Genomic DNA, 26632 nt, shown 5'->3' with positions numbered 1-26632 from the left:
CAATTGTGTCTGTTGGGACACCCGACCAAGCCAGACGTAACACGGGGATTCGAACCAGAGATCCCCGTGTTGGTGGGCAACGGAATAGATTGTCACGCCACCCGGATGCCCATTATATTAATGTCTTAATCTGTATAGCTTATTTTTGTACTGTATGCCCTACAATGCATAACCCCACCGTTGCTTTGCATGTGTGCTTTTTAATTTTTTTTGCCTGCATTGTGTCATTTGCTAATTGTACTACTGCACATGCCTTTGCAATTGCCCCTCGGGGACAAATAAAGTGATTTGAATTGAACTAAACAGAATTAAGCGACACACTTTGGCAATACTAGCAAACTCCTGTATACATAACACAAGCTAAAGTTTAAGGAGCTGTAGTATTCTGAGCAGGTGGAGTGTTGATGAGAAACTGAAACAGAGGAGTTTTGGGAGTGCTGTGTGCAACAGGAACGTGACCATGAAGGTGTGTGAAAACTCAGCGTTTCAAATTTGACTATCTTCATCACATATGTAAACACATTTTCACATTGATGACAAAAGACCTAAACAAACAACTACAAAACAAAAGAAAAAAAGCCTTGGGTTTCCTTTTGCTGCTGACTCTTCCAGGCATTTTGGTTTCATATCATTGAATTAAAAATGGTTTTGAAAATGGACAAAAAACCTGAAGTTTTAAACCTTTTGTTTAATCCTCGTTTTTTTTTGACGCCCCAGTGATGTGTTGCACAGTCTGTGACAGGACAGACAAACAGTATAGAGACGAGGAATGAAGGACAGACTGGTGGGGTAGACAACTGAATGGAGAACAGATACCAGTTTGATTTTCTTTTAATAACCGCCCCCCCCCAAAAAAATCCCTTTCTGTCTGTTTGAGCTGCATGTGGTGTGGATATTTACATGCATATTGCAGGAGGGCACTGGTTCATGTAAAGTCACACACAGAGAAGGTTAAGAGTATTTATTTGACCTGACAAAGATCTGCGTAGGATCAAAACGTTGTCTGCGTAATAACCTAAATGAACTGCATGTGGTGACACACTTATCAGGACAAATGGGTTTGAATGCAAATGTCCCGCACAATATGGAAATATAAAACCAAGCTCACATATTAATAACAGTCCCAGAGACAGGTACTACCTCACACACTGAAATGGGGAGCCTACACGGATATAGAAACTTTATTGATAAAGAAGAAAACAACACACAACTTACGATGCTGAACCCAGTTTGTTTGGTTTCCCCACAGACATAATGTGAATGCCATCTGTCCTAAATGTCAGGACAGATCTACTTAAAACCACCAAGTCTGGGTGAAGCATTAATAAGAGCTGTGGGGCAACTGACTATAACCTTGCCAAGTCTGATTACCGATATCAAAAATTCATAAAATCTGAAATAAACCAACCTTTATCCCCTCTCTAACCCCTCTTCCTGCTCCTTCTTTTTTCTCTTCAACCCTGGCCTCTCCTCTCCTCCAGTCGCTCCCTTCCATGTTGAACATTTTTAGAGGACAAATTCAGTTAACTCTTAGCTAACTAGTTAACTCTTAGCTAACTCTTACTTTTATTCATTTTATTTTATTACTTTATCCCTGTGGGGAAATTCGTCCTCTGCATTTAACCCATCCTAGCTGTGTAGCTAGGAGCTTAGCTAACTAGTTAACTTTTAGCTAACTCTTAGCTAACTAAGTTAACTCTTAGCTAACTAAGTTAACTCTTGGCTAACTAAGTTAACTCTTGGCTAACTAAGTTAACTCTTAGCCAACCTGGGTACATTTACATTTGTTTCAAATGTTGATTAATGTACATTGCCCCTTCCCAAATAAATGTTTAAATGTAAATGTAAAAAGTTTTGTGTGAAAGCAGAGGATGGCCACAGTGCTAAGGGATTTTTATACATTAGCTGAATGTGGCCATCTCTTTTAGAGTATGTCCACGTTAACACATGAATTTGAAAATGCATCTTTTTCTCTCCGTTCTGGCCTTCCATCCACACTAAGCCGGTGTTTATCGACCACCAAAAATAAATGTATCTGAAATTTATCCATGGTGAATAAATGTGAAAATGCCATTAGTGTACATGGCAGAAACAGGGCTTAAAAAAACTGATGGATGAGGGTCATATGATCAGCACATACCCAATAGAAGAGACCTCGGCAGTTTTTCTATCGTTGCGGCATTTCGATGTGGATGGTGAACTAGTCGAAAACAATCAGAAAAACAATACTGTGGATGGAAAACCTTACCAGTTTTCATCATGAAAACGTTTTCAAATTTCTCCACCTTAGCATGGACGTACTCTCAGTCTCTATTAGAAAGGCTTTCCAGCTCATAGCTTGGTGTGGTTCACTACACACCTCTCTTTAAAGAGGACTCCTATCTGATCTTTTATTTCACTGGTTTGACCCTGTGACCTCATTTCCTTCCCGCTTTGCCTTTTTTACCCCTTTCTTTGGTTGATTCTTTCTCTTTCCCTTTCCCCTCTTCCTCCGCTTTCTTTCCCTCCCCCTCTTTCTCTTTCTTCTCTTCTTTCCCTCCCTCTTTCTTTGACTTCTTCCCTCCCCCCTCCCTCTCATCCTCCTTCTCCTCTTCCCTTTTCTCGTCTCGTTTGTCCTTCTCCCGGCTCGGTTGCCCCAGGGCTTTCTCCATCTCCTCTCTCTCTATTTTCTCCTCTTCCCCCTTCAGCCTGGCGGAGACTCTCTCCCTGGCTCTGGCTGCCAGCTCCTCCTTCCTCAGGCCCAACAACATCTCCTCCTCCTCCTTGGCAATGATCTGCCTGACCTCAGCCAGTGCCAGCTTGGCTATCTTCTTGGCCTCCACGCGTTCATGGATGATGGCCAGCTGCTGCTTCAGAGCTTCCCGCAGCTTCCAGCCCACATCTTTGGTCAGAGGGTTTTCTGGGTTGGACGTACGATAACACCGCTTGGTTTTAGACTAGTTTTAAACTGGCAGAGTTAAGTAGTAAACAGCAAGAGGGCCATGCTGAATTCGAAAAGCAAGTCTGTTACTGTTGTCAGTGGCTTATTAAACTGTAGTCCAAATATTTTCATTGGCACATCTGTAGAGCAGTTCAGCACTGCATTATCAAGTTTGAAATCAGATGAAGGGCCGTGCTATTCTGGGCTTTAACCAGAGCACAGCCTTGGTACACAGCCGAGATGGTTGATGTTAAGTTAGACAGGTAAGACAGGTCTAGACAGGCCATTCACAGACCAGCCTAAGCCAGTTAGGAACAAGTTGTTTGGACCAGTTTCTATAGCGGTGAGTCATGCTACTATGGGCATCGAGCTGCAATTGAAGGTAAACTATAGCAGCTCACCACAACAACCACAACAGGGGCAGTACAGACTGAATTACCCCCCCCCCCATTAAGGAAAGCTAACCTCTTAATTAGGGCTGTGCGATATGCCGACATATCGTATGATGGTAGAAAAATGTATTGGTTCATATTATGCGCTATCGTTTATTTCATTATGTCACAGATCACACTCTTTATGGCAAAAATTTCCGTCATTTGGAGTCCGTCCATCTTTTGCGCAGATTACATCAATAAATGACTCGTTGGCTTTTTACTCGCAAAGCTTTTATTGCACTTACAGTAACGTAACTAGTGTAGGTGTCAACTCTCCAACTCTGTCCGTCTCTCCTCCGCTCTGCTTAGCTCCGTGTGTGGCGGCCTGAGTCCCGCCCGCGGTGAAACATGGAGCAGAGGAGAGGACACGAGACAGCAAAACGCAATAGAGACTATGTTGATTGTTATTTGCCTAATTTATGTGCACTCGTTTCATTTCAGCTCAGTGCAAGTTTCTACTGCGTTTTGCTATCATTTAGGGTCGCGCTACTCCCCTCTGCTCTCTGTGGCTCAGCGAGGGCGGTGCTCCCCCCATCCCCCCACACACAGTGTGTGAGCATGTTGTTTTGGGGGGGGGGGGGGATTGACCAGAAACTATCTATTCATTGAATTTACAGAAAATGTGCTATGTCGGGATATAAAATTTTAGTCATATCGCACAGCCCTACTCTGAATATACACACACGCACACGCCTTAAAAGGGAAACGATCACAATTTTCAACACTATCTCCGTCTCTGTGTAGCTGTTGTGGGGATAACCATCCATTAGAAGCCATTGGTTATCTGTGTGCCTTTGAAATGCAGCCAAAATTGTGTGGAAAAGCGTCAATCCATTAATGTGAAAATGTCTTCCTGGTTTGATGATGGCTGCATTGTATAAGAAGAATATCAACACTACATGCAGCGGTATAAGAAAATATGAACAACAATGTGACAAACAGATATATTATGGAGTTATTCAGTTTCTCATAAAATGTAGCCCATCGGCAAACAGGAAGTAAGCTTTCTTGTTTATGTGAGAGAGAGAGAGACAGACAGATAATATTGAAAATCATGATCGTTTTCCATTAATAGATGCACGAGAAGCAGTAAAGCAGTACCAAAGCAGGGAAGACGTGCTTGTACTCCTGTTCTGGAAAAGCTGTTTAATAAGACCAAAATGATTAGCCCTATGGTACCCAACCATATGCCATGGAAAACCATATGAATACAAGTTCTTTACGTCCAAAGACTACACCATCGAGTTTCACTAATAAGTACATCTTCAACCAGACAGGGCAGATGTTATTAGGGAAATAAGATGGTGTTCTAATAATTATAATAATAAGATAGGAATGAAAACCAATATAAACATGGCTCCCCATGGCACATGAGGGAGTACCACTGACTTGGCTCTAAAAGGAGAATGTATGTTATAAAAAGCAGCCGTCTTCAACCACGTGCCATTGTGGTCAAGTTAATACACGTTCTCTTTTCCACCAAATACAACTGATTTCACCAATTACCATACTTTTAATGAGGTTTGGGGAACTAATGAGAGACGTCAGCAGGTGAAGTGATGGATTGACAACCTGTTTGAGGATGTCTGACTTGACCGCACATTCAACCAACTGATGGTATATATAGCTATTGCGGGAAGACATTTCTCGGTCTATGAGGACGCAGCCTTTTCAGACAAGGTGAATAAGCATGCAAACCATGTTTCAGTCCACAGTCTCCGCTTCCCCTGCATCTCTCAATAGACAGATTGCAGGGTTACGTGGGTGCAGGTGTGCCTTGGTCTTGCTGGGCTCTCACCACCATCTCTCAATCACCGGTCCTCTGGCTACACGTCTGCGTTAGGTGCCGTCACATACACAGCCATGGTTATTCAAATGGACAGTACACTTAACAAAAGATCACGCAAACCAAACCCAGTTCCCGCGTTCCATGCTATTAGGATGCATACGATAAAAGGCACAACAGATCCAAAAAGCATGACTTACTGCCAAGCATTTTATCCTCTCTTCAAACCAGTCTCATTCAGGGTATTAATAACCCAGTCCCATTAGTTTGCACAACACAGTAAACCACTAAAAATCACAACGGGTCTATCTAACCGACATGGATTAACTCGCCATACATGAAAACTTTTTCAAGTATTCGCTGGTCAGGTTTGATCCATGTCAGTTAGATAAAGCTCTTCGATCACATCACGCTCAGGTTAAATTCTACGAGTCGAGTCCACAGTGTAGCACAGCAGCGCTCCATGCGTTACGCTGGGAGGACGATACCTTTCTTAGCTCCTCTCCTGGTCACATCTGGTTTCTCATCTGATATCACAGACAAAACAAAACACAGTTACAACACTGGGATTGGAATGGCAAAAGTGGTATTGCCATGCTACTGCGCTTAGTATCCATCCATCCATTTATACATTTGTGTAGCTATCATCATCCGTTCCAATAAGAGTCCACGGGGTCATTACACCTGATGCACAGGGCAAAGCTGCTGAAGCAGCTTAATACACTACTTATCCCATCTGAGTAAGACCCACGAAGCTAGCTCCAGCCTGAAGCCAAAAGGACAACCATCAAAGCTGCTTGCAAAACTGACCACAACTCCACAAGAAATCTCTGTGCAAGCTTGAACACGGATGTCCATAGTTTAGTAATTGTTGTGTCCGGAGTAAGATTAAATTCAGCAATGGATAGTTTCTCTGAATTTGAAGCTTTTGCTCAGCTTTTTTTTTTCTTCTGTGTTGATCACCGCAGAAGAAATGTTTTGTCTGCTAAATCTCTCCTCCAGCCAAGACATGCGAAGCAACTTCTCGTAATGTTAAAAATAGCTCCAAATACAGACAAACTGTAGGACAGCAAAAATTGAGCTTCCCCCCTACCCCCCAACAAATGCATGGCTATTTTGAAGTAGCTGATTTGTTCTCTGTCAGGTAAACATTTGATTTAATTCATTTAGGGATGCAAAATGGCACAAGGTAAAGCCACTTAGAGCTCACAGCTAACACAGCAAAGCCAGCAGCCCACCTAGACCAAGACATGCTGCTCTCATCTCTGCCAGGTACCTGGTACCTCTGGTCCCCATCTTCTGTCTCTCTCTCCTCCTGAATCTAGGGACCGGGCGCTCTGAGTGGACTATGCATACATACAACAGTATACTGAACAGTCAGTGTCAGCCATCTTATCTTGAAAAAAAAAGTAATTAATTTGAGGATTTATCCAGAGTTGTAATGTGAAATGGCTGATTTAAGGTGATGAGAAGCTTTTCTTGGGGATGCAAAATCAATTTCCAGCACGACAAGTCACATAACCTCACTAGCCTTGCTAAAAGAAAAAGCAGGGCTACCTTGAAAGGTGCTTTGGTTTCACATAGGAATTCAACCGAATTTCAATCAGTTGCATCAAACTATGTCCACCATTAATGACTTTTAAATAGAAAAAACCCCACCATCAATGGAACAGTACCTAATATTAGCTGGCTTTCCCTCAAAAGAGAGATCACTGAACCCAACTTTTATCAAGAATGGACCTTTTCCTGTCCATCTATGCCGCTGCAAATTAACCTGATACAGGCACATTTAGACCTGGATACAACCATAGATTTTGACTGGAATGTCGGGTTTCAATCCAGATACAGTTTAGAAACTGAGAAGCGGCAGCAATAAACGTCCAATGCTCTCCACTCCCCCAATAGCTGCTATTGCTGAGGTATGCAGGGCATTCAGCACAACCACGTGTAAGCTAGATTAGCATGACATTCATTACCCCAGTATGAAAGAAAGAAAGAAAAACATTTTATTTTGTCATTGTACAGGTTACAATGAAATTTGTTCTCTGCATTTAACCCATCCTATTGTATAGGAGCAGTGGGCAGCTGCAGCGCCCAGGGACCAACTCCAGTTCTTCTTTCCATTGCCTTGCTCAGGGGCACAGGCAGGAGTATTAACCCTAACATGCATGTCTTTTTGATGGTGGGAGGAAACTGGGGCACCCGGAGGAAACCCACGCAGACACGGGGAGAACATGCAAACTCCACACAGAAAGGACCTGGGACGGCCTGGGGTTCGAACCCAGGACCTTCTTGCCGTGAGGCAACAGTGCTAACCACTGGGCCACTGTGCCCCCCCTATCTTATACTTTCTTCATGCTGTACAACCTGTTCATCTGATGCTTGTATCACACATACACCCCCCCCCCCCACCACACACGCATGCACCAAAAGGCATACTGGGTTGAAGACATGAGATGGAAATGGTTGGTGGACCAAAAAAAAAAAAAAAAAAAAAAACTAGTGCCATGTTTCGCTTTTAATTTTAGCTCATATTATTTTCATCTTTTTTTTCCATTTGCCTTTTTTTGCTGCATTTCTATTGTAACACAGCGTTCTAGTTTATTTGAATCCATAATTGCAAACGTCGAGACCCAACTCGATTTTAAAGTCATTATTGAAGTTATCAGTTTCAGAATGACTATCAAACATGCATCTAGCTAATTAATGACAAACCCTCTGACAATAAGTCTTCTGCTGTCCACCTGACCTCCCTAGCATCTACGATTCGAAAGGATCTTATACTTGATGCGTGTGTGTGTGTATGACCTTATAGAAAGGAATAGAAAGCAACAGAAACCCCTCTGCCTAAAAATTACACTTTATGGATTATGGCTCTATACTGGGACAGACAAGATCAGACATATCCCGAGCGGTTTCATCTCTACTAACCGTGAGAAGATCATATCAGAGTCACCAAGTGTTAAAAATCGGCTCATTTGAGCGTGTGTAAACACAACTGCACGTTCAGTGGCCAATACAGATGATGTACCGTGCTTGATAGAACGCTATACTGGAGGCTCAGTGACTTAAAACAGACATCTGTTCATTTCACAATGACCTGGGAGAGAGTGAAGGTGAAAAACAGAGAGACAGAGTGGTCTCACCAGTCTAACCAGTCCACCTGCGACAGATTCCAGTCAGTATTGAGCACTTTTACCCCCGCCGATATTCCCACTTGGGATAGATTAAAAGCCAAAGTGAAATTGGAATTTGCTCCACCTTAAAAGCAGGCCCAACCAGTTCGTAGTGTCAGTTATGTGCGGTCCTTGTCTCCATCTAAAGCCATTAAACTCAATTTTCTGCTCAAACAACCCGAGCACGATCACACACACGCACACAAAGACACCATGAACACACTTTCTCAAGTCCTGTTGTACGCCAGCTGACTTACACACAGCTCCTTTTCTAAACTAGTGGAGACTCTCCTCAATTCATCTTCTCTGCCGTGATCTGGTTTCTGTCTGGCACTGGTACAAATTACTGTCCAGTCTAAGTGTTTTATATCAGGATCAGTATGATAGGTGTCCCGCTCTGGGCAGCTTAGATTTGAATGCAGTCCCTCCAAGGGCTCCCTGGCACTGAGCCAACCTACACAGGGGAACTGTTAGGGTGCCGTCTCAGCAGTCTGGGGCATTTCATAGCCCTATGATCATTCACTCGATGATCAATGGCACAACCCCCCCCCTTCCCCCCAGTTGTACTTGGCCAATTACTCCACTCTTCCAGCCCATCCCGGTCGCTGCTCCACCCCCTCTGCCGATCCGGGGAGGGCTGCAGACTACCACATGCCTCCTCCGACACATGTGGAGTCGCCAGCCACTTCTGCCAGGTGAGGAGTTTCACCAGGGGGGATGTAGCGCGTGGGAGGATCACACTATTCCCCCCAGTTCTCTCTCCCCCCTGAACAGGCGCCCTGACCGACCAGAAGAGGCGCTAGGCAGCGACCAGGACACATACCCACATCCAGCTTCCCACCTGCAGACATGGCCAATTGTGTCTATAGGGACGCCTGACCAAGCTGGAGGTAACAGGTATTCAAACCGGCGATCCCCGTGTTGGTAGGCAACAGAATAGACCGCTGCATTACCCGGACAGCCCAGAGCTTCATTGTCTTGTTTCAGGACACCTCTGAAAGGGACGGACCAAGCCCTCAGATTTATTAAACAGTTGCCTGTAATAATTCTGACAATAACCACAAAGAAATCGATTTTTTTTTTGTGTTGTTGTCATTAGTAGTCAGCTACGACTGGAAATTGTTTGTGGCAGATCTAGCACCCAATCAAGTTACAGCCTGTGTATCTAAGACATCATTAGAGAATAAGAGATTAATTCGTTATGGTTGACGACTGGGTAAGAGATGGTCAATTTTATTCTGTTTCAAGGCTGGGTGAAGAGGGTGGAGAAATTACGATAGAATAAAAAGTAAAACGTTCAGCTGAGGAAAAGTATATAAAAAAAACAACTGGAAGTACAGAATTCTGGTTTTCCATCTTAAGATAGAATGAACCAACTCATTAAAATAAAACCAAAGTACATCTTAACTATGACTAAAGAGCATCTGAAGGTATGTTAATGTTAATTCAACTATGAATTAAAGATGAACTCAAGAGGCATCAGCTTGACAGTTTGAAAAAAAAAGTACAAGTGCACGTTGCCAATGCTTCTCGCTTAAGGTGTAAATATGTTCTCTAGCTTGCAGCAAAAGAAGAAAACGGAGAGGAGGGAAAACTGGTCCAGTGGTCTTTGCATGACATCGTTCATTGTGTCGTCGGCTCCAGCCAACAGCTTTGTGCAGAGAAAAATCTATTATTCAAATCTAGAAGAGAAGTACTCCTGAGTTAAATGTCCCCATTTTATCAAAGCGAAAGAATATTTCCAAAACCCCTTCAAGATTTGGTTGATTTCGCCTGAGGATTGGGGATTCCACTTCCTGTTTCCTTACTCAAGAAGGAATCATGTTTTGTTTTTGTTTTTTTTAGCATGCTAGGCTATGGAACAATAAGAAGTGACGCTGTGTTAATTTGCTCCTGGCTAATATCTCCATTAACAGTGTTTTTCAAGCACTATGATGCATCCCAAAAGGGGGATACGGGACCTATAAAATGGCTCCATAATTTCTGAAAAGGAGAGGGGAAAAAAAACCATTCAAATCTAATAGCTAGGTCATATGCAAAACCCTGGTTACATGCCAGGAAACTGAGTAAACATGGTAGGCACTAGCCAACCAGAGGTGGCATTAAAATATTAAGGTTTGTTAAAGTTGCCTGCACATTAGCTTAAGGTATTGATATACGTTCTTATTTTTTTAAAAGTGGGTTCTTGTAAAAAAGTTGAAAAACCAGTGCATTAGTGGATTATTGGGCTGTTGCATTGGACAGACACTAGCAGACTGGAGTCTATTGGTTATGGAGCCCTACAATGACAATCCTTTGCCCCTGAGTTCCATCATCTTTTTCTCTTCTCCTCCTGACTCCCTCTTCCTCATCCTCATCCTCCTCCTCCCGCTCCTTGATGGCTCCTGAAGTACTGTGCTCCTCCTCCAGGGGCTCCAGTGGGTTAATTAGACCATACAGGAAAGTGAAGAAGCCGTTTAGCCAATCAGAGCTGCCCTCCTCCACCTCCGCTAACCAATCCAGAACCTCGGATTCACCCTGACCACCGCCCTCACTGGTCAGGCCTACGCAAGCAAGAGGGAGGGATGGAGCATGAATGGAGAAGAGGGGAGGAGAATATATGCTAACAAAAATAAAAAGGGGGGGCGTAATGAGGAACCAGGTCATGGGAGAAAGAAGGAATGATAAATCAAAGAGAAACGTTTGATGAAGGATTGAAAAGGTGGTAAAGAGCAGAGGGGAGGGGAAAAAAGGGAAAGAAACGAGAGGAAAAGGTAGAGAAGTTTTAAACGAAGGTTAAGAGGCAAGGGAACTACTAAAGTTCTAGACCAAGCAGTTAAGAGTTAAAGGCAGGCAGAGATAGTGAGAGTAAGACAATAAAAAGAGAGAAGACAGAGAGTCGTAGTTCAATCCAGATGTTTAGCAAGTTTACAGCAAACTTTTGAAAGTTGTTTCCATTGAATGGTTTTAGTTATTAGGCACGCTTCCTGAGTGCAGTTCAACATTCATGAGAAAGTCAGGACTGAGAAGAATTTGAGAATTTTGAAAAGTCTATTCCCACCGTGAAAGATGATCTGCATAATTTTTGGCCACTAGTAGCGCTACTGAGCAGAGTAGGCTCCTGTTGCACAACCAACACACTACTTCTCTCCCAGCCACTGCAGCGAAATCTGGATGTAAACACTGGAGCCTTCTAAATCTCAAAAATAAAGAACTTCTGAACATCTTTGAAAATAACGACTTAACATAGTCAAGATGATCTTTTTTTTGTTGTTGTTTTGAATCCCCCCCCTTTTTTTTCTCCCCATATGTATCTGGCCAATTACCCCAATCTTCCGAGCCACCCCAGTCGCTGCTCCACCCCCTCCGCTGATCCGGGGAGGGCTGCAGACTACCACATAACTCCTCCGATACATGTGGAGTCGCCAGCCGCTTCTTTTCACCTGACAGTGAAGAGTTTCACCAGGGGGACTTAGCAAGTGGGAGGATTACACCATTACCCCTAGTTCCCCTACCTGCTGAACAGACGCCCCGATCGACCAGACGAGGCGCTAGTGCAGCGACCAGGACACATACCCACACCTGGCTTCCCACCCACAGACACGGCCAATTGTGCCTATAGGGACTCCCAACCAAGCCTGAGGTAACACGGAGATTCGAACTGACGATCCCCATGTTGGTAGGCAACGGAATAGACCGCCATGCTACCCGGACGCCCAAGTCAAGGGGCTCTAACAACATACCGCGTGTCTGCATGAGTGAAATTAGGAATGGAAACAAACCTGTGTTTGTTTGAAAAAGTCCACAGTTTAGCTTTAATGGAATTATCCAGTTATCACATTAACTTTTCCACCTTAAGCGAGCACATTTCATTGGCAGGAGTCTTTCTTTTTTCTTTCAAATTTGGTACTTCCACTAGCTTTTCTAATTTGCAACTTCAAAATTTGCATAAACAGTCTGATGGAAGCCTAGTTAGATGCAAGAGAGGGAAAAGCACAGAGCTGCAGACCAACAGACAAGAGATGAAAATGACAGAATCAGAAAGACGGAGTGTGGAAGTGACAGATAACAGCCTCGACAAGAAACATGCACAGGGAGACTCACTAAGGGAGTGCAGAGCTCAGAATGAGCCGTACTATCAGTTCCCAAACAGCAAATTAACATTTCAATTTCATCAAGTCAAACTTCTGTCATGTTGAAAACACAGCAGGGAAACAAGGAGGCAGGGGTAGGTTGTCTCAAAGACACAGACAGAAGACTGACAGATGAATATAGATGGAAAGACAGACAGGCTGAAAGATGACTACACCTCTTGAGAGAGAGAGAGAGAGAGAGAGAGAGAGAGAAGCCTCAGTTTAAGACTGAATTTCCCTTTGTTTAGTTTTGGTGGAGCCTGGATTAACTGGGGCACTGCAGCACAACATTACTATTTTGGAAGAAGAAACTGAGTAAAAAGGCCGACTAGAAACAGTTTGATGTAAAATTTGTTTTCAATTTGCATTTGCCATCAAGAGAATAACCTTGACTGAAAAGAACTGGACCAAAATAGGCTTTTGGTTTAGGACCTTACACCATGTCAACACTGTCACACCAGTAAAAGACCATCTTAAAATGTGTGTTTCATGGTTGAGAGCTATTAAAGGCAGAGAACTCTTTCCATTTCCAAAATACAAATTGGCTCATCTCAGATTATTCCAAGTGATGTGCAAAACCTCTGGCAACTCAGTTCTCCAAAACTCGGGTCCCTCTGTTGGCACTTAGCCATTTGCACCGTACGGCTGAGATAAAAGTCAAATGTACCACTCATGTGACACAACCAACCTCGGACAAAGACTAAAAAAACAAAAGAAGAAGAAGAAGAAGAAAGATCCTGATCATGTATCCGAACCATGCAACATGCAAAACACCTCACAAAAGGACAACGGGTGCTGGGAAATTTACAGCCTCCGAGAGGGAAAACCCCACCTCTTAAGGTCGGAAAGTTCCCGTTTGTTGCAAATACTTTACGAGAAACACAGAGAGAGATGCCCCAAAAACTCTACAGTTGAAAAATAATACATCAGTGATATGACTGAACACACACACACACACACACACACACACACGCGCAACATACACCCATTAGAGCAGAGCATGGTAGTAACCGCAAAAAAAGACCTACGACCCCAGTTACCTGCATTGGGAACACAAGTTGTTTTGGGGTGAATGAAGTAGATTCTGAGTTTGCAGGCATAAAATACACACACTTCTCTTTTAATATGTAATATTAATATGTCCATGCATTTTCAATAACGATTTATAATTTTCCACACAATTTAATGTGTGCAGGTTAAGAGCACTTGATTTAAATCTCAAGATTGATTTTAGCCAATGTCAGTAACCTGATTTGAGTCATATAGTTTATTTGGCCTGATATTTAGCTGAATACAGTATTATGCAATTAAATCAGGCCTTTTGCTAAACCTTGTTGGTTTTCCCTCTTTTTCTCCCCAATTGTATCTGGCCACCCCCTCTGCTGACCCGGGGAGAGCTGCAGACTACCACATGTCTCCTCCGACATATGTTAAATCGCCAGCCACTTCGTTTCACCTGACAGTGAGGAGTTTCGTCAGGAGGACGTAGCGCGTGGGAGGATCACGATATTCCCCCCAGTTCCCCCTCCCCCCCAAACAGGTGCCCCAACCGACCAGAGGAGGTGCTAGTGCACTGCACTACTGTGACCAGGACACATACCCACATCTGGCTTTCCACCCAAAGACACGGCCAGTTGTGTCTGTAAGGACGCCCGACCAAGCCGGAGGTAACGTGAGGATTCAAACCATGCTAACTAAACCTTGTTTACTTCAGTCTGAGGACATCAAGAAACTGCCAACTCGCGATATAAGCCATCGCTGTTGGCAAGAAACCAAGTTAAGGATATCCAGAGTCATTATTATTATTATCATTAGAGTATATCATGATCATAAATGTGAAAATATATTGACTTCAGCAATGTTATTGACTTTGCATCTGTCCATCATCTGCAATGAGATGTATTGGTTTAAAATTTAGAGCAGGTGAAAAAGGCACTTTGCTTTCAGGCTTCAAATGAAACTCGAGTTGCAAGATTTACATGGTGTGAACAAATATTTATAAAACATGTCCGCAAACTGACATTATCGGAACAAAGTACAATAACACCACAAGACACCAACTACATGGCTACATAAATTAAGAGACTAATCAAATATAGCAGTCAAAATGAGGTTGAGTGCAATCTGCCTTCTGACTGACATCATGATAAATGATCCCGCCTCTGGCCCTAAAGCCCCCGTTACCACAAAAAACAAAAACAAACAAAAAAAACAAAACATTCCCATCCTTGAATAATAGTTTTGTTCACATACCCAATAGGTTTTAACAGCATTACTGCAAAGATATTTTAACTTGTTTGTGGGTAAAGACCCAAATTGGGTTTCTCACTCTGGGGCACATTTAATGTACAACAACACTTTTATCTCATGGGGACCGTGAAAAACAACTGACACCATCAGCGAGCAACGCAAACCAATGAAGTCTGTCATGTTCTGAGGTTTTTGGGGAGCTCAACTCTGCTTTGTTCATTTTGCAGCGAGTTGAAATTATAATTTCTCTCTGGCTGATGTCAGCAATACAAGAGTCAGTCATGCAAAAGAAACCCAAATTAAAGCTTTTTTGTTTTTTAATAAACACACAGGAGACACATAGTGTATCAGTGGCCGGCAGAATCCAACAAATTCGGGTGTTTTAGTTTTTCGATCTTATTGCTCACATGACCAAAGTGTTTCATGACACTGGGGGAAAACCACATTGCAGACTCTGCAACACAGGAAATATCGTTTTTTAAGCAAAATTTTTTTTTCATTTTTAATTCCGACTAGTAAATTTCTCTTCCTTCTGTAGGCCACTGACAAAAGAAGAGACATTATTAGTGGTAAAAATTGGATAACTTGCCTAGCAGGACTTTAGCATCTTCAACATCAAAATCGCCATCGCCATCTGTGTCGTATGCCACCAGTTTACCTACGGCAGGGTAACAGGTACAGATAAATAGAGTTTTAACAATGACCACTTCAAATGACTTTTAAAATACTGTAGTCTCACTAATGCAAAACTTTAGTTTTGTGGTTTCAAGGAACACTCAAAGGCTTGGCGTGATGGGGCATACAGACAGACTCTGTGGGATGAGATGGGAAATGACAGTGTTGTAAGGCTCCAGTAAAGTACTCATGAACAATACAGTTTATGTACTATAACAAGTGTCACTAAAGGGGGCATTAGGATACCTTGACATACTGAATTTTTAGTCAGTTGATCTGAATTTGGCACAACAACGGCAATATAACCCAAGCGTGTGCATTTAGGGGAAGGAAGACTGATCAACATTGTCATCCGACATGGGGATATTGAGCAACCTAATTAAATGTTAGATAATTTTCATCTTTGTATTTTTAAATTTATTTCTTTTCATTCCACATTCTACACGCCAAGTTCCTCCTTCATCTTCTGCTCTTCTTTTTGTGGCAGACGAAGCATTTCCTGTGCGGGTGCCATTACCATTGAATAGCTGGCTGCAAGCACCGATGAAAACAAGGAACGATTACAGAACGCCAATACATCGAATGGCTGTGGCTATGACGATGCCAGTGGAAAACATATCAAATACGGCATTTTTAAATGTGAAAAAATTACGGATAACCAAGTTTAATTAAGTACAGGGAGAATTTTGTTTCCTGTTCTCAATGATTTGCAAGGGGGGGGACCAAAATTCAAAATGTTAAGATATCCCATTGATGAGTATCTAGTGGATGGAGCTGGTTTGTTATCCTTGTATCCAAGGATGTGAAATGGCTGTCGGACAAATGTTTATCTTAAGGGTACCAGGCACACTGACCATTAAGTGACACTATGGGACAAGGCTATAGCTGGTGAACTACTCTTCTCCGTGTTCCCGTCACAACACTGCATCTGCATTAAGTCTGGTCGTTATTTGTCTTTATAGACAGGCCTACATAATAGCTTTTACATTGCTGCTCTATATAATGCAAAATAATTGACAGCTTGTTGGCACTGACAGCACTCCTAAACTAATTTTCTCAGTTACAGTTGGTTCTGCAGCTAATTTACAATGCCGTTTTCAGTGTAATTCATATCTCATATCAATAACATTCACCACTGCTGTCACGTGTGCCTGGCCAAAACTGGCTAAAACTCAAAATGTATAAAGACATGTTTGACATAGGGTCATATGGGAGTGTAATGACAGGTAACCTGAAGAAATCAGGGACAGTAAGACTTTTTAAATGTGGTTGATAACAAAAGTTCAGAGGAGAATGCAAAACAGTGTTGTGAAATGGGATAAACATCTCTGAATAACAGCGTGGTGCCGGAAGATAAAACACACTTCTTAGTAAGGACGGATGAGGAAGAAGGGATATTCTCACTCGCTTTTATGTCAAGAGAAAATACTCATACTTTTTATCCCCATTAATCTTCTGCTTGTATACGCTTAAAAATACATTTGGGATCATTTAGACAAGCTATAAAACATTTCATATGGTCCTGGTGAGAATAAATGGATTCTATCACTGTTTGAGTCAACACTTTCCATATGTACGGTGTTCTCATTTAGCTTTTGTTTTTGCCAGTAAAGTGGAAAAACATGTGACGCTCCCATATCTAGCTTAGGGGGGCTGTTTAGTGTAGTATATTGGCTTTTTTTTGAGGGGGTGGGTGGGGAATGTCACCAGGGGGATGTAGCGCGTAGGATGATCATGCTATTCCCCCCAGTTCCCCCGACCGACCAGAGGAGGCACTAGTGCAGTGTCCAGGACACATACCCACATCCGGCCCCCCATCCGCAGACACGGCCAATTGTGTTTGTAGGGACGCCCTACCAAGCCGGAGGAAACACGGGGATTCGAACTGGCGATCCCCGTGTTGGTAGGTAACGAACTAGACCGCTACGCTATCCGGACACTTGCAGTATGCTGGTTTCTGACTAGCATCACCCTCTTTGCTAGGCTAAACTACATAAGATTTACTTTCAGTGCAGGTTTTAATATCTCATTTTAGCATGACTGTCATAAGAAAAAAAAAATCGAGCGCTTTTAACCATTTGAAGTTGTGAATGGGGGGCCTTTCTATCAAATCCCTGCAGCATGTTAACAGACACCTATTAAATCTAATATGCGGGTCCTTGCTCTTAGGTGTTCCCTTGAAACCCGGTTGCACCTGCTGCACAAAAATCAAACCACAGTCATGAGATGAGACACCATTCAAACAAGAGCCCTGGATTTAAAAAGAAAAAAAGGTTAAGACTGGTAATGCCTGCTTTTTCCATTCTCAAGTGGTGACTGTACAACTAATTGTGTAGCTGAACAACCACAGAGAAATAGGCATATCGTATGTAAGCAACTGAGGCCGACTGGACTGGCTTACACGGAGCCAGCCATCAAAAAACAATGAGCACTGTGTTAAAAGGAGATGCAAAAAGCATGTGTGTAGCCTGCTACCAAAATGGCAACAAAAAAAAAAAAACACTGACCAGAAATAACTTACTTTCCCCCAGACTACACAGTGCTTTTTGTCCCAACTGTCAGCCCATATTGCTGTAATATCTGTGTTTACACAGCCTAATTATTTTAAATTCAGGGCTCGATGAGGGGCGGCTGAAGGGGCACATCCATCAAACACAACAAGGATGACGGCAACAGTGAAGGGTCTACTTATGGTGGTGTTTGAGAAATATGTTCCTCAAGGCCTTTACCTTGCAAAGCCTCGGACAGGTTAATTTGCAAGTCCTTAGCCTTGTCTGCATGCAGCATTGAGAAATTGAGAGAAATCACAAGACACATATTAACAAATCAATAAAGAAAACAGATCAACGTTGCACATCTCACTAGTACAACTAAATGAATAAACCATCTCAAATTCATCATTCATCAGGAGTGTTGGGTTAATAGAGGTGTCGGTTAGTTAGACTGGACATATCGTGGTCCATAAAGGAGTCGCGAGTCGACAAAAGTCACATGCACTGGACATGCAAGACAGATAAGATACTGAGGTGGTAAACTGGGTTAATAAGAAACTAAGCTGAAGTAAATGACACTAATAAAAATGGTAATTTGACAAAAATCCTTGACCGCAATATCATTACCTGGTTATCAAGCAAATCTAGCAAAATGCATTATTTAGTAAGTTATAGATTACATACATCTATGGGTTATTAAGCGTTTTGTGAGGGTCAGAAACACAATATGCGGAGACAAGTGGCCATCTCATTTCTATATGGGCTAGTCACTAGGATGAGAACTAGGACGCACAGATAGATGAAATGCATTCTCTGACTGAAATAATAATAACTTTGTTAAGCACCCTCACTTGATGTTAATAATCTGTTAAAAGCCATCATGGTGTTTTCCATTGCACCTGATATAAAAAGGCTCTTTATCTCTACCTCTAAATACTGGGCTCAAATCAAAATGTAACACAAGTAGAAAGAACAGAGAGCCAAATTGTGTGGGGACAGTCCTCGGGGCATTTAAACACTGTGGAGTAAAGCTGGCATTACGTCGCACATAAAGGTTATAGTCTGCTGAGGCTGATCCTGAACTGGGGCTTAGTTCAAACCCAGGAAAAGATGATATTTGTGTGTGTTTTGATGCCATCTTTTGAGTTGCTTTTTTAGTTCCCTTGAAGAATTAGCCACATGTGTGTAATGTGCCTTTCTGCTTACTGACATTATTAGTACAGTGGAGTATTTGTCTGGGCTCATCCATGCCTGGTCATATGTGGCTGCAAACCTATTCATGTATGGTATATATACACACACATTTCAATCTCAAAAACTTTAGGTGTATTCATGAGTGAGTATGTATTCTCCACTCACCGAGGACTCCCTGGTAGTCGACAAGGTCGAAATAGACCACGGCTACAGACGTCCAAACCCCCAGCAGGGCCAAGACCATGAACCAGGTGAAGAAGCTGCTGCCACTGGAGCCAGACTCTGCCTTCTTTCCATTCTTACTGGCCATCTGGGACTTGGCACCATCTGTTAGAAACAAAGGTAGGAACTGTTATTTGGTTTATACTGTTGTGTATATTCCATCTGTGCCAATATTATATCAAGTGAAAGAATATCATTAGTCCAATGGTGCACATTTAATTGCATTATTCCAAGTGTTTGTACAGTTATGTTGTACCAAAGGTGCTATACACACAAATGATATTCAGCACCAGCATTTCAGACCAAACCAACCCCCTCGCGTTCTTGGCTATTATTTAATTCGGTTTGGTTCAGTTGGAATATTGATTTTTTATTTATTTTAGAGTTATTTTATTAACGTTAGCAAAATATTCAGCTTGGTAAGGAGCCATTTCTTTGATCTGCCGAGTGACCTTAATCCGTGTAACATAAATACTAGCCTGCTAGCTACCTTGCTAATGCTAACATGCACTAATTAGCACACGTGGCCGGACCGGCTTCCAAAACAAAGAACAGAGAAACTCTGATTACATCAGACACACAAAGGGAGTGTGGCTTCATTCTCTGCTCAGGACGCCATTACTCCACTATCTGTTTACACAGAATATAGTTTGTTGCTGCTATATTGATGTTCGAAATCTCGTATATTGCCGCACCTTTAATAGTGCCAACCAGATACGAGCAGGTAGTAAGTGTCTGACAGTTATACCAGATTTCAAGGCTTTATTAGCACGTTACAAAAAAAAAATCTTTCTTAAACTGCCACTTCAAAAAAAAAAAGAAAAAAAAAGTCTGCCACTCTTTCCCAGTGTACTCTCCCTTGTTTTAGAAAACTTCAAAAAAACCCAGCTGCGCTAACTGGACTTTGTTAAAAGCAGTAAAGTGTGCCACGCCCGTGCCTGTGATCTGAGTAAACCATCCATCTTTCTCTTCCTGTGTCTTACTTGGCTCCGGGGAGGCAAGGCCGGTGGTGGAAAAAGACAGAAAATAAACAACGCTGAAAAGAGCGATGGGTGAAGGTTTATTCCGGGCACTGTGACACTTCTCAGTGCATTGTGGGGAGAAATAGTGGAAGAGAAAATGAACAGGTGCTGGACTAGTCCCCTGCATGGTGCTAGGTCATACACACACACACACACACACACACAAGTTGAACCTGCAGCAGATATAAGAATATGAAGCTCGCGTTAATCATATTCTCATGTTTCACTCAGAGCGTAAATGCCGACTTTCATTTAAAACATCATGGGTAAAGTTCACAGCGTCACAGTGAAGTCTCACACTGCATGTTAGCTACTGAGAACCAACAATAGTAAGTTCACAAGGGTTATCCCCACGATCCATCCCCGCCAGTAAAAAAACAAACAAACTAGATCTCTTGTTCCAAGGCCATACAGCTAAGGCATCACCCTCACAAACTGTTGCATTATGCCAGCCAGTTTCAACAACAACCACTGAAAATGAATTACCGGTGTGCTGAAAACTGGCAAAAAAAAATTCAATTAAAAAAGAAAAACTGGAACCAGAGAAGTCTTTGATTGGAACCAAACAACCCACTCCAATATGGTGACGTCTTCCATGATGACCATTTGTCCACAGGAAACCTTTCTAAAAAAAACAAAAAGCAGTGTCCTCACCTTGGGCCTCTGCGGTAATCACGGTTGGGATCAGCGTAGCAGCAGGAGAGGCGGTGGATTCGACCACAGTCACCGGATCACCCATTCCCACTGACTGTACATTCAAAAGAACACCCGGCTTACTGACTGACTGACCTGCTGGTTGACTGACCACAAGGACACTGGCCGTCCCAGCTGAAGGAGGGCCCCCCCCACGTCCTTTACATCTGTCTGTCTCTCGCTGGTATGCCCACCCATCTGTCAGTCACCCTTTCTCTGCCTCCCTCTGTTTCTCACTTTGTCTCTCTCTTTCTCTGTCTGCCTGATATGGCCTTGGAAGTCCATTAAAACTATTTATAGTACCGCCAGGCCAGCTGGCCCTGACAGCAAGAGAGTCCAGGGCCCCAAGGTAATACCACAATAACAACAGTTCAGTTTCGAGAGAACTGCCCCCGTCCCTCTGCCTCGTCTACGAGACTTGTCCCGTTTCCTGTGGCATGGCTCCTCTCTTAGAGGCGAAATAAACTCGGGTGACTTATTGGTTAACTTCACAATGGGAAATGCAGCAGAAAACCAGGAGGACAAATTCGTTTCTACTCTTCCATGCTACGAAGCCGCAGTTCAATGCATCTCATGTGCTACATCGCTACCTCTATCTCAGTTATGTCAGCCATTTTGACAATCCCCTCTTTGGCCCGAGGGATTCGCAGCTCCAACGAGAGCCAGTAAGAGAGACGGCAAGAGGGAAAAAAAACAAGGCAGTGTGAAAGTTTACAGGCTTTGTCAAGTCTCACTTTCTTGCACCCTTGTTATTCTCTCTGTCTCTGCCGCACACACTGGTTTAAACTCATTCCATAAAATTTGCACTTGCAGAATATTCTGGTTTTTTTTAAGCATGCCCTGAGAACATCTACAGCTGTTCGGGGAAATCACATTGAAATCACCTTGCGGGTGAAACTATTAAAAATACTTTTGACTGCATCTCCCTCACATGATGCTGCAGCCTTCCTGTGACAATAGCTGGGCACTGAATGGGTTTTCCTTCTTCGAAATAGGACATATCCTCGTTTCTTCTGGATCACCACTTGATGAGAAGAAAGTTTTAATGAGACAAGGACTGCCGTTTTGAAATCACAAGCAGGGTGTGATTTAGCATAGAAAAGACAGGCGCAGGTTTCTGATCAGTTAAAAAATTAAAAAAAGTGCAGGCACCAAGGTTGTACTGCATTACAGGTACAGTTTTTCCACTTCCAGCATAGCCCAGGGGTGTCCTCGGGTATCCGTCATTAAACAATCCCTTTATTGTGGCATGTGTCTGACACAACACGAAAAACGGGTATACTGACACATTCGTGGTTTGTTATCATTTGTACTGGAATTCAAGCAGGATGAACAGAGACAACTGCACTGCAAGCAGTCTTTAGAGACACTGGGAATTTCACCGGATCTACAGCAGCCCCTTTCAGGTCTTATATGAACGAACTGGACCAATCCAGTTTTAAAATGCTGCAAATCTCATCAAGAAGTGACATCAACCTCAGTTCAGTAACAAAGAAAGTACAACTATGGTGCATCATCAGTATTTGCAAAACCAAATCCACCGCCTTGGTATTTCTAATTCCTACCGCTACTGTTAAAGTACGCAGTAAAAAGCCTAATGCTTCTTAGCTCTTCCTCTCCTGAACCATCTCTAGAGAACACCAGAGTCAAATGTTATCATGCAATGACCACAAACAAATGCAAACATACAACAGCAATATTTTGCTGCTATAAAGACTTTGCAGAGCACTGAGTCAATGCAGAGAAGCAAGCTGTTTCGAGCGTCTCACACACAAGGCCTGGAAAAAAAAATTGTTGGAATCCGTGTAGCACACTCCCAACAGGGCCACAAAATAATGGAAAACACATACCGTTTCTTTCAGATGTACGGTGCATGCTCCCCAGGTGGTACACAAACAGACACGTCTATAGCAAAGCTAAAACTCTTTCAAAACCTTTACTTTCAGACACTCAGTACATATTGTTCAGAGAAGCTTTAGTTAGTCTTATGTAAGGGCTGATGTGAAACGCCTCCTGCTGTGCCAGACTCAGATTCACTACTCTCCCCTCTGGCTTTTAACACACACACACACACACACACACATCTCTCAAGGTCTTATAAACGTCACAACCTCCAGTCAAATTTTTTTTTAGATTATTCAAAACAAAACAAGATTAAGGTGAAGACACGCTGCTGAACTTGATTTGAATTGCTTTTGGGTTCTTACGTTTACATATTACCCTGAATGCCTGAGCTCTGCCGAATGCAGCCAATACCAAAGTCTCATAGCTCACTGTGGAAACTATTTGCCAGAGGCTACAAGGGCTAGAAGATTATCCACCATTTGGTATTCCCATTCAACGAGGGAAGAAAAAAAAAGAGTTTACTGTGCAACTTTCAAAAATAAACTTTGCTTTGAAAACTGTATGATGCAACACCAAGGCTACACCCAACCCCCCATAACACCACAACTCAGCACTTCCATGCAAGGCCAAGTTAGGAAGAAAAAAACCCCAACAAAAAACAAAACAAACAAACACGCAAAATCAAACAAACAAAACAGGAAAAGCAGTCTCGGTGCAGAACAGACGAGGATATTACCCCTTCAGATTTGTGGACTTCCACAAGTGAGGAAGAGGAGGAAGCACAGGAGGAAACAGAGAGGAAGAGGAGGCCTGGTGAAGTAAAACAACACAGTGTAGAGAAAGAAAGAAAAATAAAGTTACAAAAACTTTGAGACAACAATCAATAGACATTATATTTTGCACAAAGATCAAAAATAGGTTTGAAAGATAAAAAGTTCCTGGTTTTAGTTTTATGACAAAAATTCATCTGAATGACAAAAAACCTACACAGCGACATCTAGTGACAACAAGAAAGAAGTGCAAAAAACGACATAGTAAAGAATAATAACGCAAATAAAAAAATGTGATAGCTTAACAGACACCTTGTCAAAAACTAATTGCCACCAGTTGTTATCTTATCTACGGTTATTAACTCAATCAAAATACATGATCAATACATCTTTAGACTAAAGGACAATCTGTGTGAAAGTCTTGAGTCCTAATCCCATCACACGGAACGGGTCTTAGTTATTTGACATCATATCTGAAAACTTCTCACATGACAGTCGCCATTTACAGTCTCATTCCATGCTCAACCATCTTGGCCAAAATAAATACACGATAGGCCAACATCAGGTGTTTGATCGAGTTATCTAAATCAAATAAATACAAGGTATCCATCCAGGCAAACACGTCCTTGTTTGCCTTTTCACTCCACAAAGAGGTGAGACACGTTTGTCTTCCCCTTCTCTTCTATGAACTTATACCAAGTATCTGAAGAGACAACACAGACTTGTTTCTTAATGTTTGACTTTCACCAGTTTGATGAGATGCGCTATGCTACTGTTGAGACAGTGCACACATAGTGATTATATTATATTGATGAATAGATAACAACAAATAGTAATCCAACAATCCTTTATGCTATAATCCATGGTGGTTATTCACACAGAAACCTAATTTCAAAAAGTGATTAACAATGCCACAAATAGTTAACCATAGAGGACATCAATTGGGCAACACTGTCCACCAATGACTTAACCTACATTTTACAAGGTTGGGTGTGTAAATACAGGTATGTCGGGTGCTTACGCCAAACAACATTTGTCAAGTTAAACCTGTGACACCTCCAGCAGACTCACAGGTGAACGATCAGTCTGCTAAAGCTTGTTTCCTCAAAGGCCCTTTTTAATCAATGAAGGCATGACAACAATCACTATTAGGCCTGTTACAATTGAACACAATCGGCTTGTGTTCTATTGTAACATGTGTCTGAAATTCAGATTTGACTGGAAATGTAAAGTGCTTTGAGTGGCTGTTGCAGCTAGAAAAGCGCTATATAAAATGCAACTTGATTAACTTGATATTAGTACAAAGCACTGAAATAATCATATGAAAATTGTTGTTTGAATCATCAAACTTTTGATTTTAGTGCAAGACCCACGTGTGCAAGAGAACAAGCCAAAGGCACCTAAGTTTAAAACACATTCAGCATGTTGTTGATTCCCCATCAACAACACGCATAGCCACTTTGTGGGCGGGGCTTAGTGAGAAACAAAAAAAAAGCTGAACATTTTGTTCCCTGCATCTTTACAACATTCAAAAGTATATTCAGTCATAGTAAAAAAGTATATTCACTGGAACCGAAGACAGAACGCAGCTCTGTAGCGTTTCTTCCAACCATCTTTTTTTAATCGTCTTTTTATTTCTTAATCTGCTGTCTGTTCTAATTTAATCCGCTTTAAATTCATTTTCACTTTCATTCATTCGTTCCGTGTTCTTATTTCGTTATCAAACCTCCTGTAACCCAGGCCCTTCTCATGACGTAAAGCACATTGCGTTTGGATTGACTGATCCAACGTGTTTTTGTTCGTTTTTAACCAAGCTTCAAAACCATGCATCAGTTCAATCATTAACACCAACTAGTCAAGGTAGCATATAAAGTTTGTGGCTTTTTCCAATTTCCTGCACTCCCCACTCTCACCATCCCGCTGGAAAGCACGAAAGTCAAGTTTGAATCATCGATAAGTGACATTCAACAGATCGGAAAGGTCGTCTAAATTTCCTCACAGACGTTATATGGCCGTGAGGTCGAAATGAAACGACGTGTGTGTGTGTGTGTGGAGGGGGCAGTAAAGTGAGTCCGATATAATAGTGTTCCCATGACTGATAGAGACAGATAAATTGTTCAGAGTACCCGATGCCTCTTTACCCCCACATATCTCAACTCTCAACTCCATCCACAGCCACGTGTCCACGTGTGATGGGCTGAGTTGGAAAATGTTCAGCACTTGGAGCCTATACCACACACATCTACATAGCCTATAGTACAAACCAACACGGTACTTTGTCGTTTTGTCGTAAAAAAACAAAAAACTAAACTAAACTATCGACGACTTCACAAATTGGCCTACAAGATATTCAATGCTCGAAGTCTGCGGGTCATATAGACCACAGGGAGCGTATGAAAGAAGCCAAAAATATCGTTTCGTTGAACCTTGAAGCACATCCACACAACTAATAAGGCTTACGAAACTATACTTGACTTTATTCGTGGTTATCTTACTTAGTCCATAATTGTTTATTGGTGGACTGATGTGTGCCACCAAAACCAATTATAAAAGCACATAATCTACATATCACCCCGGCGCAGACTGAGGTTGGGGGGGGGGGTAAAAGGGCTCCACATGGGTGCAGCGGTGCACCCCAACAGCCACGTATACCCCCACCCAGGGCCACTTTATCTCCTGACACGTGAGCATTTGAAAAAAATGACGAGGGGGGTGTGGTGCCACATTTTGAATCCCTAAATGAATTTATGTCCCAGTTATCCGCGGCGTAGCTAGAACGCGAAGCATTATTTCTTTGATCGGTTTTAGATTAGATGTCACTTTACAAGTTTCGGATTATCAACACGGGTTCACATTCCTAGCGGCATACCGAAAGCTAGCGAGTCGGATCTGGGGGGGGGGGGTGCTTGTGCGTTCGGTGTGCGGGTAAAACCTATATTGAGAACGTACAAAGAGCAATTTAAACAACCAACATGTCGGGTTTACATTTCCTTACGTGAAATGATAATTGCATAATTGAAGCGAATACATGCGCCTTCCCG

General features: G+C 42.4%; 1 protein-coding gene across 1 annotated transcript in view; it reads right to left on the bottom strand.

Moving 5' to 3' along the window:
• The window catches only part of asph (aspartate beta-hydroxylase), a 34962-nt gene extending 13828 nt beyond the window's left edge, over positions 1-21134 (bottom strand). The window contains exons 1-3 of the mRNA XM_056293102.1: positions 20938-21134; positions 19205-19366; positions 15268-15336 (exon numbers count right to left, since the gene is read on the bottom strand). Of these exons, the coding sequence (XP_056149077.1) occupies positions 15268-15336; positions 19205-19366; positions 20938-21022 (316 nt within the window). The 5' untranslated portion in view covers positions 21023-21134. The remainder of the gene's footprint in view (positions 1-15267; positions 15337-19204; positions 19367-20937) is intronic.
• Positions 21135-26632: the final 5498 nt, after the last annotated feature.

The sequence above is a fragment of the Lampris incognitus genome, chromosome 14 (genome assembly GCF_029633865.1).
Source record: "Lampris incognitus isolate fLamInc1 chromosome 14, fLamInc1.hap2, whole genome shotgun sequence".
In the NCBI taxonomy this organism is placed as follows: Eukaryota; Metazoa; Chordata; class Actinopteri; order Lampriformes; family Lampridae; genus Lampris; species Lampris incognitus.
This window is presented reverse-complemented; position numbering and strand designations above follow the sequence as displayed.